This window comes from Pipra filicauda, unplaced genomic scaffold (assembly GCF_003945595.2).
Source record: "Pipra filicauda isolate LSUMZ 115617 unplaced genomic scaffold, ASM394559v2 scaffold11_size5308982_pilon, whole genome shotgun sequence".
NCBI lineage: Eukaryota > Metazoa > Chordata > Aves > Passeriformes > Pipridae > Pipra > Pipra filicauda.
Genome location: NW_024103652.1, coordinates 2,018,652 through 2,033,526, shown reverse-complemented (window position 1 = coordinate 2,033,526; position 14,875 = coordinate 2,018,652). Strand labels below are relative to the sequence as shown.

Below are 14,875 nucleotides of genomic sequence, written 5' to 3'. Positions count from 1 at the left end.
ATGTCTCCTTTATAGTGGAGAAGAGCGTCCCTCCAGGGGCATTTTGGAGAGAGTAAAGATGGCTGTTGGTCTGAAACATTCTCAGTTCTGTCTTTTTCATAGCTAGAAAGGCATCTAGGGAAATTAATATTAAATTAACCTATTGATGGTAACACCCAAGAGTTTGCAAAGTGTTGTTTTGCCGATTGACGGGAGAGAGAGAGAACACAGACACCAACAAAGGGAGTGGTCTTACTATACTAGCAAAATTAAGGCAACACAAAAACAAAATAATGCATTTAATATGGCAATAAGCTTAGCATGTGCACCATTTTGGCAACAAACAAACTAAGCAAAGTAATGCATCTAATAATTACTGTACAAGCAAAGAGTAGTGATGAAGAAGGACACATCACCAGTTACCCCACTAATAAATTACTGTCATCCAGACCGTTTCATTTGCTGGGGAGCCCCAAGTCACAGCGAAGGGTCGGAGAACCACTCCTGGTAACTGGGAAATCCTATGCAGTGTGTCCACTCGTGGGTGAGTTCTCCATCTTCGCTGTGAAGGGATCCAGCTTTTGCAGGCTGGATATGAATGACTTGCATATTTTGTCATGCAGAAACACCTTCTCGACCACCTGAGACCAGGGCTTGTCCAGAGCCCAGGTCTAGTTTGGGCGAGGTTCCGAAAGGTCTCTAAAATATCTTACAGGCAGTCACAAGAACATACTACAATTTCTTAAGCATCCGGTTTAACAGACAAGATTTAGCAAAAGATGTCTCAAATATATGGTTTGACAAAATAATGCTTAGCATAAGCAGTTTAGCTAATCCATGTATAAAGTTCATACTTAGCACAAGCAATCTAACTGATCTGTGTATAAGGTTTGCCCATTTTCCTATATCAAGTAGGGACAGTACAGGATTCATCTCTAAGTCAATTTTGGCCTGTCTCAGGCCCTGGCACTTCAAGTATGCAGGACTGTACTCTTCATTCTTTACTGCTAACACAGAGTAATAAATAATTTTGAGAAGTCAGTTGCAAGTGCAATATGTCATTTCAGTTAAAAGAAGCTTTAGGAATGGTTTAACTATTGTTTCCGGATCATGATTATAGGTATGTTATTTGATAAGTTCTTCAGTGTTGTAGCCATAGCTATAACAGGGTTTGATGGTTGAAACCAGAAGCTGGACAAGTAAAATATTATTTTTTAAGAGCAGGGAAGTTAACTGCAGGTGTGTTTAGGAGTTTTAGTAGTTTTTCCTTTTTTGGGGACACTTGCATTATGATTAGCTGGGGAATTGATTCAGAAGGTTTAGAAAATAAGTGCTTGTTCACCTCTGCCTGCTGGACTTAAAGCAGGAATAGATTCTAGGAAACCTCATGTCCATTCAGCGGGCAGTCATGTTAGTGATCACAGTAGTTTTTTCCAAATGTCAACGCTTGTCAATATCTCTATATCAACAGGTTTACATAGTTGCAGTTCAAAAGCAGAAAAATCAAACTGATGCACACAATCACTGTTTAAAAATTGCAAACTCTGCAGAAGAAAGCTACAGAGATGTAACATTTTCAGCCAGTGGACTTCTGGACTTGGTACAGGCAGATCTTGGAACACTAAGCAAGCTCTGGCTTGCTGCACTTCAGGATTTTGCTCTCTTAACTTTGCCTTCAGAATATGCATCACAACTACCTGCTGAAGGTAAAAAAGCAAATCAGTTGTATTTTCATAAGCCACTTGTCAGCGTACTGACTTGTAAGTAAGATTAAATTTTACTTAAGCATGCTTATGTGCTATCTAGAGATCAGGAGTGCTTTTGAGAACAGACGTTTCACTGATGTGAAAAGTAGTTTTTGGTATTCTTGTTTGTTGGGTTATTTTATGGTGGAAAAAAGAAGTAGGTGATTTATTGGATTTTTTCCAAATAAATATAAATTAGGTTCCCTCATTAGCCTGATTTTTAATATTGAACATTAAAAGAAAAAGTTATACATAAAATACATGATAAACATAATTTAAATTTTTTTCCATAGTTTCGCAATACATTATAAACATAATTTCAAAAAAAAAGAAGAATCCTCTTTTAAGAATGAGAAAATATGATAGTTGAAAATAAATTACATCCTTAAAACTAACTTCTTTTCTTGTAGGTGGTACATTTTATACAGCAGAGACGATTGAAAATGCCAGACCTCATTACTACAACTCCTGGGCACTGATACTTTATGCTACAGCATTATGGCTGACTAGCACAGGTTTCGTTGTCATTGATCCAGATGAAGGAGTTACAAATCTCTCTCGACCTGTCACCCCAACTACCATGTGTCAAGATTCTTCTACCAGACCCTTGGTGAAGTCACCTGAGGATGTGAATACTGACAGATTTCATCTTATCTTGGGTTAGTGAGTGTCTATATGCTGTATCTCAAAATGTAATTCTTACTAGATAAAACCGCTAGCAAATATTTTCACATTATACTGCATCGTTGAATATCCTGTCTCTTGGAAAAATATACAATCAGAAGAATTTTAAGTCCTAGTGAGAAAATTGTAAAGTGTTTTCCAAATGTGGTACAAAAACCACTCATTGTTAGCTAAACAAGCCCTAAACAAGTGTTTATTGCTCTGCCCATAAACATGCAAGTTCAAGGGTGAATTTTACCGTGGTTGTACCACTGTAATTACAGAGTGTATGGATTAACATTACTGAAGTACAGTTTTACATCACAGCATAGTGTGTAGGTTGGAAGGGATTTGTGGAGGTCATCTTGCCAACCTTCTGCTCAAGCCATTCACCTAAAGCCAGTTGCTCAGGACCGTGTCCAGACAGCTTTTGTATATCTTTGTGGATAGAGATTCAACCTCTCTGTGTAACCTGTGCCAGTGCTTAGTCACCAAAACAGTAAAAAAGTGTTTCCTTACATTCACATAAAGCTCTCTTAAGACTGCAGAAGCTAATCTCAGGTAGTTGAATTCAGTCCCAGTTCTCCAAATTTATACAATTAGACATTTGTGATTATATTTTTTTCTTTGATCTCTCTTTTGTATCCTTTTGTAATCCCTTTTCAGAATGGGTTTTTGTGACCCAGTTGCATATGTCTTCTTTTGAATCCCAGTTTTTCTACAGAGAGCCAGATTCCTTTGGAACTCCATTGCTCCCTCAGTTAAAAGTGGGACCTCTGATACAAAAGCTGCCCGTTTCCCCTGCTTCCTCTACTACTTAGTGCTTCAAATTTCACCTACTTTAACATGAACATCTGGCTTGTTTATTCTAGTTTTGAACATATTCCAGTTGTTCATTTTCACTCCTACAGAGAAACTGAAAGAACTTTAAAACTCAGGCATTTTCTGTTGCACAGCTGTTCTTCAGTGTACGTTGACCCATTCCCCAAGTCATCACGCATTTTGGAATTACAGCTGTACAACTGGGATGAGAATATGGATTGCAGTTTATATGAAGCTTGTCTCCAAAGTCTTGAGGAGTCCTGAAAGCTGAGGAAAAAAATAGTTTTATCTTATCTAGGATTTGCAAGCTTAGGGTTCATGTAATTTACTTAGTGCTAGTGATCTAGTTGTGGTAGTTGCATTTTTGTAAAATGGGAAGATAAAGCCTCAGCCTTTGAGTTTATGCATTATTATTACTTTTGCCATTATTTCTTTCTATTACATAAATCAGAGCGATGAGGCAAATATTCTGCTATATTCTCATTATTAATTATGTTGTCTGTTCATTGGACCTATAGTTTAGTGTTTTTCTCAGATATTGCTGGGGTTTTATTTCCTTATGTTAGTAACCAGTTATAGTTGTGTCTTATATTGTTTAGAAGCTGAAATTCTTTGTTTTGATGGAAATAGAGTTCTTGCCCCAAGATATTAGCAATAGGAGATGAATTCACAATATAAAATGCTATTTCTATGGCTGCTCAACCTACTGTGAGGTTACTTAGTAATGGACAAAATTATTCCTTAAAATTTTGAGCACATATGGGTTTTTTCTTCTGATGCTTACAGGAATTAGTGTGGAATTCCTCTGCTCTCCTCGATCGGATGCAGCAATGGAGAATATTATTGCCTGCTTGCATGCCCTACAGGCACTCTTTGATGTTCCATGGCCAAGGTCTAAAATAGGTGGTGATCAGGTAATGAATTAATGATCTAATGTCCCCCAGAATTAAGGCATAATTTTAGTTTAAACAGTATCTCTACACTCGATTGTATTTCAGGCATCTTGAACATATAAGTAGTAGGTAAATTATATGCTTTACCAAAATCCAAAGCTGTAGAGGGAGGAGAGAAAAAGAGCACATCATGGAATCTGTAAGAAGACAGGTGAGAGGCAGGGAACTTGAGGACATTTTGTCGGGGGGGGGGGTAATTACATGAGTAGGATGAGAACTGGGTAAAGACAGAATTCTGGGAAAGAGAGTTCTCAAGGCACAGTTGAATTAATTCTGTTGTAAAAATCAAAGACATGCCCAAATTCTGCTGATTGTTGACGGTCTCTCCAAGGAAATGCTTATAGTGTAGGAGGGATACAATATAGTATCCCCCCCTTCAGGAGTGAAGATGACGTAAGATAAAGATTACTTGAGGGGGGGTGGGTTTAGTAATTTTAAGTGCTCTGTCTCTTAAATGGCTATGTTTACTATTTTGTTGGGAGAATTGATCAGGACTGCTGTTACCAGGAGCTACGAGCTGGATGTTGAAGAAAATGACAACTGCTATGATTGTACAAATTACATTGTGTTCCTTAGGGAGATTAATCAGAATAATACTGTTGGCTTTAACAAGTATTAACAAGTTCCTAAAACTCCTGCATTAAAATTAAGATATATTAAATGTTTTTCTTGTTGTAGGAGTTAGGTGTGGAGCTGCTGAATGTTTTGCATCGACTGATACTGACCAGAGAATCACCTGATATTCAGCTTGCTGCCCTTGAAGTGGTTCGCTTGATTCTTTTTGCAGCTCAGGAACATGTGAAGGAAAAGCGGAGAAGTGCAGAAGGTACAGTAATGTGTGAGATGTTTAAATACCTATTATCAGGATTAAAGCAATTCTTTCTTGGAAAACTGGATTCCAAGATGTATCTTAATTGAAGTGTTTCACAGTTGGTTACTAATTCTGATTTATTTAAGTCAGTCCTGGTGCCTGACATAAGAAATTGGAGTGGTATGATAGATAGCAGGTGGTTTGGGTGTTGAACAAAGGAAGCGAGGTGGAAAACTGGAGAAAGTGCAGTTGGGATAGTCTTGTGTGGTGTCAGGGAGGGAGGAGTTTTAATGAAAAGCTGCAATCAGTTGCAACAGAGCAATGGAGAGACTCCACACAGCTGTTAAAAGCTAGATTCCAATAGTTACTCTGATTGTAACTTCCTAATGTTCACTTTCTAAAAGGAAAAGACTGGGAGAAGAAGAAAAGCACTTGTATCAGGTGACTTCGTATTGGTTTGGTGCCTCAGGATGTTGTATATCTGTTGCACACCCTTTTGCCTTTTGACAATCACTGCATAGTTTGCTTATTCAGAAGGATGTATGATTGCCAGTAGAACTTTGAATACATACTCATGTACATATATATACATCAAGATTATGATTTGGTGATGAAACAGTCTTAAGAAGTAAACTTTCTGGAAACAAGGCACAGCCTGCAGACTTCTGCCATATTTTTTCTTCTTTTAGTTGATGATGGTGCTGCAGAAAAGGAAACGTTGCCAGAATTTGGAGAAGGCAAAGACACAGGAGGACTGGTGCCTGGGAAATCATTAGTCTTTGCAACACTGGAGTTGTGTGTTTGTATTCTTGTCAGACAGCTTCCCCAGCTCAACCCTAAATTAACTTGTAGCCCTGCAGTTCAACCTGGAAAACATCTGTTACTCTCAGAAGATGGAAGTAGACTGGTAGCAGCAGCATTAGTTATTCTCTCTGATGTTCCTGCAATCTGTTCTCCTGAAGGTATGCTGTTTCACCACAAGAAAAGATTAATGAAAGAATAGTGGGGTCTTCTCTCCCTTTGTTATTACCTAATTTTCTTAGCTGGATAAATCTGGCAGTAAGTTTTATTGATTTGCTTGTGACAATTTCCTTTTCTAATTATATTTTGACTATCAGATTACAAAACTGAAGCAATTAAATGAGTAGTTTTTCTTTTCCTCCCACATGTAGCAGTGCAATTAATAGATTCGTTTTGTACAGGGAAGTATACAACAGCTACATGATTATATTCTACTTGAATTGTCTATTCTGGAATTATAATGGAGACATAAATTAAATTTGAAAGGGAAATGTGTCATGTTACCTTTCACTAAAAGCCATCATTGGAACATTAGGAAACCACTGTAAGGAGTTACGGTTGAATTCTCAGATTAGTTGACTTTCACCCAGTGAAAGTGGAGTGATTCATTTTGAATTCACTCCAAACTTTAAGATGGTTCCCCACCACCAACCTCCAATATCATATTCGTACATATGATCTTCCAGTGCTGTTACAGCCACACATATAAACCATTTCTGCCCTACTCTTCTATTCCCACCTCAGGTATCTGTGTACACCTTATGCAAATCTTTGGTATTTACCAGCTCTGAAAATGTCTTCTTTTCTCTTAATTTTGTTCTCTGCTAAAAGATTCTTCTTTGGGGAATATCATTCTCCAAATGGCACTCTTGCTATCATTGTAAGCTATCATATGCTTTCTTTTTTCCCCCTGCAGCCCATTATTTATTAGTTCAAAGCAAATGGAAATAAACATAGCATCACTTAAAACTGAGGACAACTATCTTGTGTGAAAAATAATCTGTGATTTTTTTTGGTGGCTGTTGTTCTTTTTTGTCTTTAGTCATTCATGTCATTCCACAAACTAACAGCTTGCAGTATCAAACTATATGAGATGTTTACACTAAAGGACTTGAGCATTTCGTTCAGGTGACTGAAAAGAGGAGCTTAAGCTTGCTTATACAGTCACTTGAATAAGGAAGCGGCTCCGAAAGTCAGCTCATATAATCAAAGAGAAGAGAATTCCTATGTGGAATTGCATCATTTTTTCCCCTTTAATAGGTAATTGAAGTTATAGTACTGTGACTACCATGTCTCTTACTTCAGGCTGTCATGATAGGTATGCAAGTAAATAATAATATTATTTATAAAGTAAATAATAAAATATGCAAGTAAATGATGCTCATGAACAACATTTCCTACTGAATTCCAACAGTCAATTTTCAAAGACTTGGCTGTTTAAAAATAGAAGGTAGATGTCCTCAGCTTCAGAAAATACTTGTGCATATGTCAGAGACCTTGATTATTCAACAGGTCTCTCATGAACATCAGTATATTAAAATCTTAAAAGCGTAAGCATTTTGCTGATTAGGGAAGGAGATAAATGTATTATGCCATATGCTTAACTCTGTGCTTTGCTGAGTCAGAAACTGAGATAGGAGCAACACATAAGTATGCAGGTTGCTAGGTTGTCTCCAATATGTGCAGAATTCTGTATTACTATTAGGTTCCAAGATGTAAAAATAAGTTAAACTGCTATGCCAGGTTTCTTCTGTGTTTTATTTTTAATATTTGTTAATGGTCTGTCATTCTGACAGGTCAATTATCAGATTGTTAGAGATGAAGGTCTCTTCAGTAGCCTATGGGATAATCTGCTTCTCTCTCTAGGTCTCCTCTTTTCAAAATATTTTAGAGGTTTTTATCGTAATTCTAGGATTTTTTTACACATATTTATTCTGAGGTCCTCTTTTAATTACTCTTACTAAATTCTCGACTTCACTGATTTTCTGGAGCAGTGACATCCTTAGCTAACCATGCATCATGTGGGAGAAGTATTTCCTTTTACCAGTTTTGAAATTACCCTCTGTTAATTTCCTTCACTTTATTGTCTTCACTGCAAAATAGACTTGGATGCTTATATTTTGTTTTCTGCTATTCTTTGTATATCCTATTATATACAAAGATTATACTACCATACATACTACTGCATATACTAGTATGTACCGTATATGCTACTGTACTTTGTATACTTCCATACCTTCTCTTCTATGAGAACAACCTCCTCAGTGGTTCTGATCTTTCTGTTCTTGCTTTTCTCTGAACAGGACATAATTCCATGCTTCATATAGTAAAATCATCCATAAAAGATCTACAGTGCTAATTTAAAAGGGGGAAAGGTTTGACTTCACTTAAGCAGTCTGACTCTCTGTTTGCTGTAGCAGGTCACACATTATTTCAAATATTTTCTTCAAATTGCCGGTGCCTCCATTAGTACAGGTGCTTAAAAATTATAAATAATAAGTAAAAAAGAGAATTCAAGAAAACTGCCTCAAGTTTTTTTAATGTAAAAAGTACCTGCATCGTTTTAACTCCTGTGAAATTAATTTGCATTGTTTTACAGGAAGCGTTTCAGTTCTTCCTACTATTTTGTACCTAATTATTGGAGTACTTAAAGAAACTGCTGTGAAATCACGAGATGGCCAGTTACCTCTGGTGGTTGCTGCATCTCTACAAGCTCTTAAAGGACTCTTGTCTTCTCCAATGTCTCGAGCAGAGAAGAGTAGGACTGCTTGGACTGATCTTCTGCGTAGTGCTTTGGTCTCAGTACTTGACTGTTGGGATCAAGGTAAGCACAAATATCGGGTTTGTGTATTTAAAAACAAAACAAAAACTGTCTGTCTGAAAGGTTATTTGGTTTTATTTAGATTCAATTTATGCACATGTTAAAAAAAATTAGTATGTTAGTCACAGAAGAATGTGTGAAGAACTACCAAGTACTGTTGAAACTATAGTGCAGTCTTGTCTCTACAGTTCATATGAGAAGTCATCATCTATAAAGTACAAATGAGGGTGTCATGGTTTAAGCCCAGCTGGAAATTAAGCACCAGCAGCTGCTCGCTCAACCCTCCCTCTCCCCTCCCTGCCCCCACCCTGGAGGAAGGGGGAGGAGAATCAAAGTAAAACTTGCATGTTGAGATAAACAGTTTAATAATTGAAAATAAAGTAAAATACAGCAATAATGGTAAACTACAATAATAATCCTAATAAGAAGGGAAAAAACAAGGGATGCACAAGGCAGTTGCTCACCACCTGCTGACTAATGCCAGACCCCCCTTTCTGAACCCAGATCAGCACCTCTTCCCGGTAACTCCCCCTAGTTTATACACTGGGCTTGACATTCTATAGTGCAGAGACAAGAAAAAAAGTCCTTGACTTAGGATAAACATGACTTAGCAAAAAACCAAAACATCGGTGTGTTATCAACACCATTTTCATTCCGAATCCAAAACACAGCACTGTAACAGCTACTGAGAAGAAATTAACTCTATCCTAGCGGAACCCAGGACAGTGGGTTTGCAGGCCTACTCCTGTGTTACGTAGTGCCACAATGTAGTTACACGGTACAACAGCCTAAACAGAAGTTGTGGCCTCAGCGTACGGTTGAGCATAAAAGACAGCTGTCCTGTGTGCAGCTTCTCAACAGAGAGTTAGTGCCCGTAGTAAAACAAAGGGTATTTAAAGCAGTAGTGCAAGAAAAGCTTTTTTTGTCTTAAATTTACTGTGTGCTGCTGCTTCAACTTCCTGAATTTGTAGTATTTTTATCATTCCTTATGTTTACTCTCTAAGGTGTAATTTGTCATTGGAACTTTTCTTTACAGAGATGGTTTTTTAAGTTATAGAAAAAGAATATATGTTAATGCAAATTTTATATACTCTCAAAAAAGATTGTAATCTTAATATGTCCTACCAGCTCTTCAAAGATGTTTATTGTACTTTATATAAAGAAACATTGGAATAGGAGCATGCTGTTGTTTCTAAATATGCATATAAGCACCCCTGAATTCCCATTTTGGCCTTGGCTTTTATTACAGGAAAAGTCCATATCACTGCATCAGAGTACATTGTGTATTTGAAAAAAGAGGTTCTTAAAGAAATGTAGACATTGATATTTCTGTTCCACCTCTATATAACACTTTAACTCATAAGATTACTTTTTAATGCAAATCTAACCTTCTTACTTTATTGATAGATAAAGAACTCCAAGAACTCGATGAAGTTAGCCTGCTTACTGCTATTACAGTATTTGTTATGTCTACCAGCCCAGAAGTTACTACTGTAGAGTGCCTTCAGAAGCGTTGTATTGAGAAGTTTAAAATAACACTTGATTCAAAAGATCCTCTTGTAAGTACTGGTGAAGTTCTAGAATACCAGAATTGTATTAAATGAATTTTAGTTGTGTCACTAGTCCTGGGTATTGATTGAAGTTAATTCTCTCCTGACTATATCGGTTCTATTTTTAATTACGGTTTGAACAAGTGATCAAAAACATGTCCAGCCATGCATTTAATCATTTTTTATTCTGTATGCAATTCTGTATTCCTATGATTTTTTTTTGGTTTTTTGTTGCATTGGATGCAGCACTTTATACATTGATAAGTATAAAATACAGTTGTGTAGTGTTTCAGGCACCTGTTTAATTTTATTTGTTCGTTTTATCTTCAACACACAGATACCATCTTTTGCACAGGAAATCACTCAGCTGTGAGTCTTTGGGAGCTGTAGCAAGTGTCACTACATAACTGTTACTGTCCCATAAGCATCAGCTCTTGGCCACTGCTGGATGCAGCCTACTGAACTAGGTTAATGCTTTGTTCCGACCTAGTATAAATATTTTCATGTAGTGGCTTTAGATTGTAGTGCCACAGTTCATATATTACTATTCTTCACCTAAAAAACCCAATGTATCAGGGAAAAAAGTATTTATACAAATGGCTTTTTTAGGTGTTGGGACTTCTTCACTCTCAAAGTTCAGCTCTGAAAATAACATGCATTAGATTTCATCTTTGTGAGAATTCATTGTAAACTGTTTTTCTTGCATCTTCTCTGTATATATTTGTATAGTAATAAAAAATTAAATAAAGTTACCTTTACTTGAGAAATAGCTGTAAGACAGTACTTTTTTATAGATCAATACATTTCTAATATTGTAAATGTCAGTTTCCACTGTTAGGAAACTGGGGATGCCAAATATGACTGCAAGGAAATGTCAGTATGCATTTTCAAATTTTATCCAAGTATTTAAGCATCTGAACCCTTCAGAAATTGTGTAGGAACTTGGTGGTTCCAGTCCTGTTGACTTCCAATGAATGCAAGCTATTGGACAATCTGAGGCATTTTAAAATTGTGTCTACAGTTTGACAGGGATATTGCTTACATTTTAAGCACCTCTTTTCAGTCAGCTGTACTTTTGCAAAAAGGAGAGTATTTTCAAAACAGTACTCATCCTCATACAAAAAAAGTATTTTTTCCGTAACTCAAAAATGTCAGAATATGTAAGACTTGGTGGAAAGAAAAAGGAAGTATGATCTTGTTTCTATTATTATTTTGATTACAAGTTATAATGCTCTAATAAAGTATTATACATTAGCAGCCTGAAACCTGATGGATTTTTGAGCTGTGAGGCACATTTTTCCCCCTCCCTAAAATTTTATCTGACAAGCTGTTAGATTTAAAATACTCAGAGATGTATTTTTAAGTACAACGCTTTGTAACTGCAAATTTCATTTTCCCTTTAGGTACAGTACAAGTGCTACCAGCTGCTGCACTCCGTCTTTCAGCATCCAAACAAAACCGTGTCATATCCTTATATTCATTCTTTAGCACCATCCATTGTGGGAAAACTGCAGGAAACAGAAAAAGCAAAACCTGAAAATGCTGCTGAACTTCAAGTCATTCAGGAGGGAATAAAGGTGGTTACAGCTCTGACAGCCACTGCTGAGGAAGAGCACCGTAAGTTATTTCCATTATGAGTGCCCAAAGCATTAAATATGCTCAAAGTTGCCATAAGTAACAAACTAAACCAAAACGACCACTAGGAATCCAGTCCTGAACACTAATTGCTAACAAAATTGCTCACAGTAAATATTGGTTCTTGTTACCCTACAGTTCAGCTAACATTTGCAGCTTTATAGTTTGAGTAAAAGGTTAACCTAGAGAAATACTTCTAGTTTTAATTTGAAACTATTTTTAAATAGTGTATGCTAAAGTTGTGTTTTCAATGTTGTAGGTGCTCATTTGGTGGCCTGCTTTCTTCCCATCCTTATTTCCTTTCTTTTGGATGAAAATGCCCTGGTTTCTGCTACAAATTCAGCAAAAAATCTACATGAGTTTGCTTTGCAAAATCTGATGCAGATTGGTCCACAGTACTCATCAGTTTTTAAAAAATTAATGGCCTCCTCTCCAACTATGAAAGCCAGGCTTGAGTCAGCTGTGAAAGGCAATCAAGAAAGCATCAAAGTGAAGACTGCTAAACATGCAAAGAATCCTGGGAAAAGTTCAAGCATTCAGCTAAAGACCAATTTTCTTTAAAGCTTTATATTGTCTTCTTTTACATTTTGATATCAGCAGCAAAAAACATCCCTTTTAATTTCTAATCAAAGTAGAATCGCTATGGGTTGATCTTAAGTATTTGAGTTTGTGCTGAAGTATTTCAGAAAGTTTTTAAGAGAAAGGAAATCTCTAGGTAGCTTTCTGTTAGTGTAAGACTTCTTAAACATCTCTAAATACTGTGAATAAATCAGAGGTCATCAAATCTGTATTTTTTTATTATTTTGGACTAAAATACCAGAAATGCACATGTCTATATTAAAAAAAGTATAGTGAACTTTACCATAGGTATATTTAGAAGAAGCCCACACTTAGCCATTAAGTAAAATTAATTTTATTTCAAAGCAATATTTGTCAGAAAGAAGTTACCTTAAGTGGTTTTTGGATTTAACTGGGGCATAAATTTACTTACAGATTGTAATCTATGCAAATTACTAATTTAACAGACTGCATCATTAATTAAACAGGTTAAGTATCCTTTTAAGCCTTACAATAGTTTATTGTTGATCTCAGAAAATTCAACTCAGTACAGGTAGTATGAATAGCTTTAATCCTAATGTCTTGAGCTGTACAAGATGTAACAGTGAAACACAGCTCTATGATGCTTCTTCATGAAGGACTCTGTAGTGCTTTCCAGAGTGGGACTATGTAAGGATTGGCAGGCTTGGTGCCTTGCTTCTCAACATGGTCTCACTTTTCAGGATGTGTACTTGTGTTAAGTTTCTATTAGGTGAGCCAGGCAATTGGAGCTTACATATCCTGTCCAGGGTAGGACAGCAGTTTTAACATACTGTGCCTCAATTCAGACCTCTGCTCTATCTGGATGTATGTTTCCTGATCTGTAAATGATCGGTTATATATACATGTAACTCACAGAAATTTACGGATCTCTGCAATGAGAGATGGACATATTTGAAGTCACTTTGTCCTGTGTCTATAAATAAAGTGCAACAAACTGATAGTAAGGAGTATATAATTAACATTTTTATCAAGGAACATATTTTAATATAGAAAAATAACTATCAAAATTGCAAAGGCTATAGAGTATTTTGACTTCCTTCTTAATACCAGTATTAACTAAACCAAACACTATCTATCAAACTGAGGATACTATTTCATTCTTGAATCTAATTGCTTTAAAAGAAAGAAGAAAAAATTATTTACGGAACTGAGAAACACACTGTGACTCAGGAAGAGTGTGATGTACTGTATTTTATTAGAAGTTTTGTATATAAATATAATTGTAAATTGTACAGAATTAACCATTTGACCAAAGTTCTAACAATTAATTTTTCTAATTTACATAAATAAAGCTAATTTTCTTCCCTTAGTATTTGTCTTAGTCATTTTATCCAGTAGTAGAGGAACGCTAAGGACTTGTGTATCAGAAAGAAAATCATTGTATGGTGCCTCAAGGAAACTAATAATAAAAGTTTGGGCCGGATTCATCAAGGTCTGTGACTTGATATTGCAGGTCTTCCTCTGTTCTGTGTAGCACATTGGGTAAATAAGTAGCACCAGGAAGACTGTCTATGTGTAAATACCTCTTCTGTGCCAAATGCTGAAATGTGTGAACTCTGGGAAGATGGTTGAGATGCTTTCCATCTTTCCCTGGAGAACCAGAAGCCCTTTGTTTCACCTCTTCATTGAAGTCAAATCTGTAGTTGTTGGCTCAGTTACTCATCTTTATCTTATTGGTAATTTTTTATCTTGTTATTTTTCCCTTCAAAGTTTACTGGTGGGGTTTTTTTGTTTTGTTTCCCAAGGCTGCTCTGGAGAATCATAGATTCTTATGAAACTTGAAACTTTTAAATGAAACTCATGGCATGTTTACTATCAAAGTGGCCAAATACATTGCTTAGGAAGTTAGTTACTACAATAGGTATATATGGCTACCTTTTTCATTTTCTGTAATGTATAGCAATGTATCAACATTTTCTAATGTTGATAGGACAATCTATTGAAACCCTACCTTGCTCAAAAATTTTGAAGAAGCACATTGAAGTTGCAAGAGCACCAAACAGACCTGTTAAAAACCAAAAATTAAATTTCAGAACAGCTTAGTCCTCGATTTCTTAGAAAGTCTCATTGCAGTAGCTCACAACTGAATCACTGAGTAGTGCCATAATTATGTGATTTCATGTTTCTTGATCAATTCTTGTAGCCACATGTGGAAAAGCACCATTTTCAGCATATCTGTGTATTGCAGAAGCAAAAATGATTCCAATAAAGAGAACTGCTGCTAATTCCTAATGTTGACTGTAAATTAGGATGTATGTGTGAGCTTTATTTATCTAGATAATTAATTTATCCACATAGTAAAAATATCTGTGCCCTGAGTTGTGCTTTTTTACGTACACCTAAAAGAACAAGTGGGATCACATGAATAAATCTACTCATTTAAGGTAATATAAACGAATATTGCAGATATAGTCTTGTTTCAGTTATAAAAAGATTTTGGCTTTTAGATATCAGATGTCTTTGATGCAGTTTTATGAGGAACTTGCATAAATCTC

General features: G+C 36.1%; 1 protein-coding gene across 5 annotated transcripts in view; it reads left to right on the top strand.

Annotated features, from left to right (window-relative positions):
- HEATR5A (HEAT repeat containing 5A) overlaps positions 1-14,605 on the top strand; it is a 68,811-nt gene extending 54,206 nt beyond the window's left edge. For all 5 annotated transcript variants that reach the window (XM_027720238.2, XM_027720194.2, XM_039386455.1 and 2 more), the window contains 9 exons: positions 1,451-1,685; positions 2,135-2,383; positions 3,996-4,123; positions 4,841-4,988; positions 5,663-5,935; positions 8,374-8,598; positions 10,003-10,154; positions 11,549-11,762; positions 12,040-14,605. In XM_027720238.2, the coding sequence (XP_027576039.2) occupies positions 1,451-1,685; positions 2,135-2,383; positions 3,996-4,123; positions 4,841-4,988; positions 5,663-5,935; positions 8,374-8,598; positions 10,003-10,154; positions 11,549-11,762; positions 12,040-12,341 (1,926 nt within the window). In that variant the 3' untranslated portion in view covers positions 12,342-14,605. The remainder of the gene's footprint in view (positions 1-1,450; positions 1,686-2,134; positions 2,384-3,995; positions 4,124-4,840; positions 4,989-5,662; positions 5,936-8,373; positions 8,599-10,002; positions 10,155-11,548; positions 11,763-12,039) is intronic.
- The last annotated feature ends 270 nt before the right edge of the window (positions 14,606-14,875 follow it).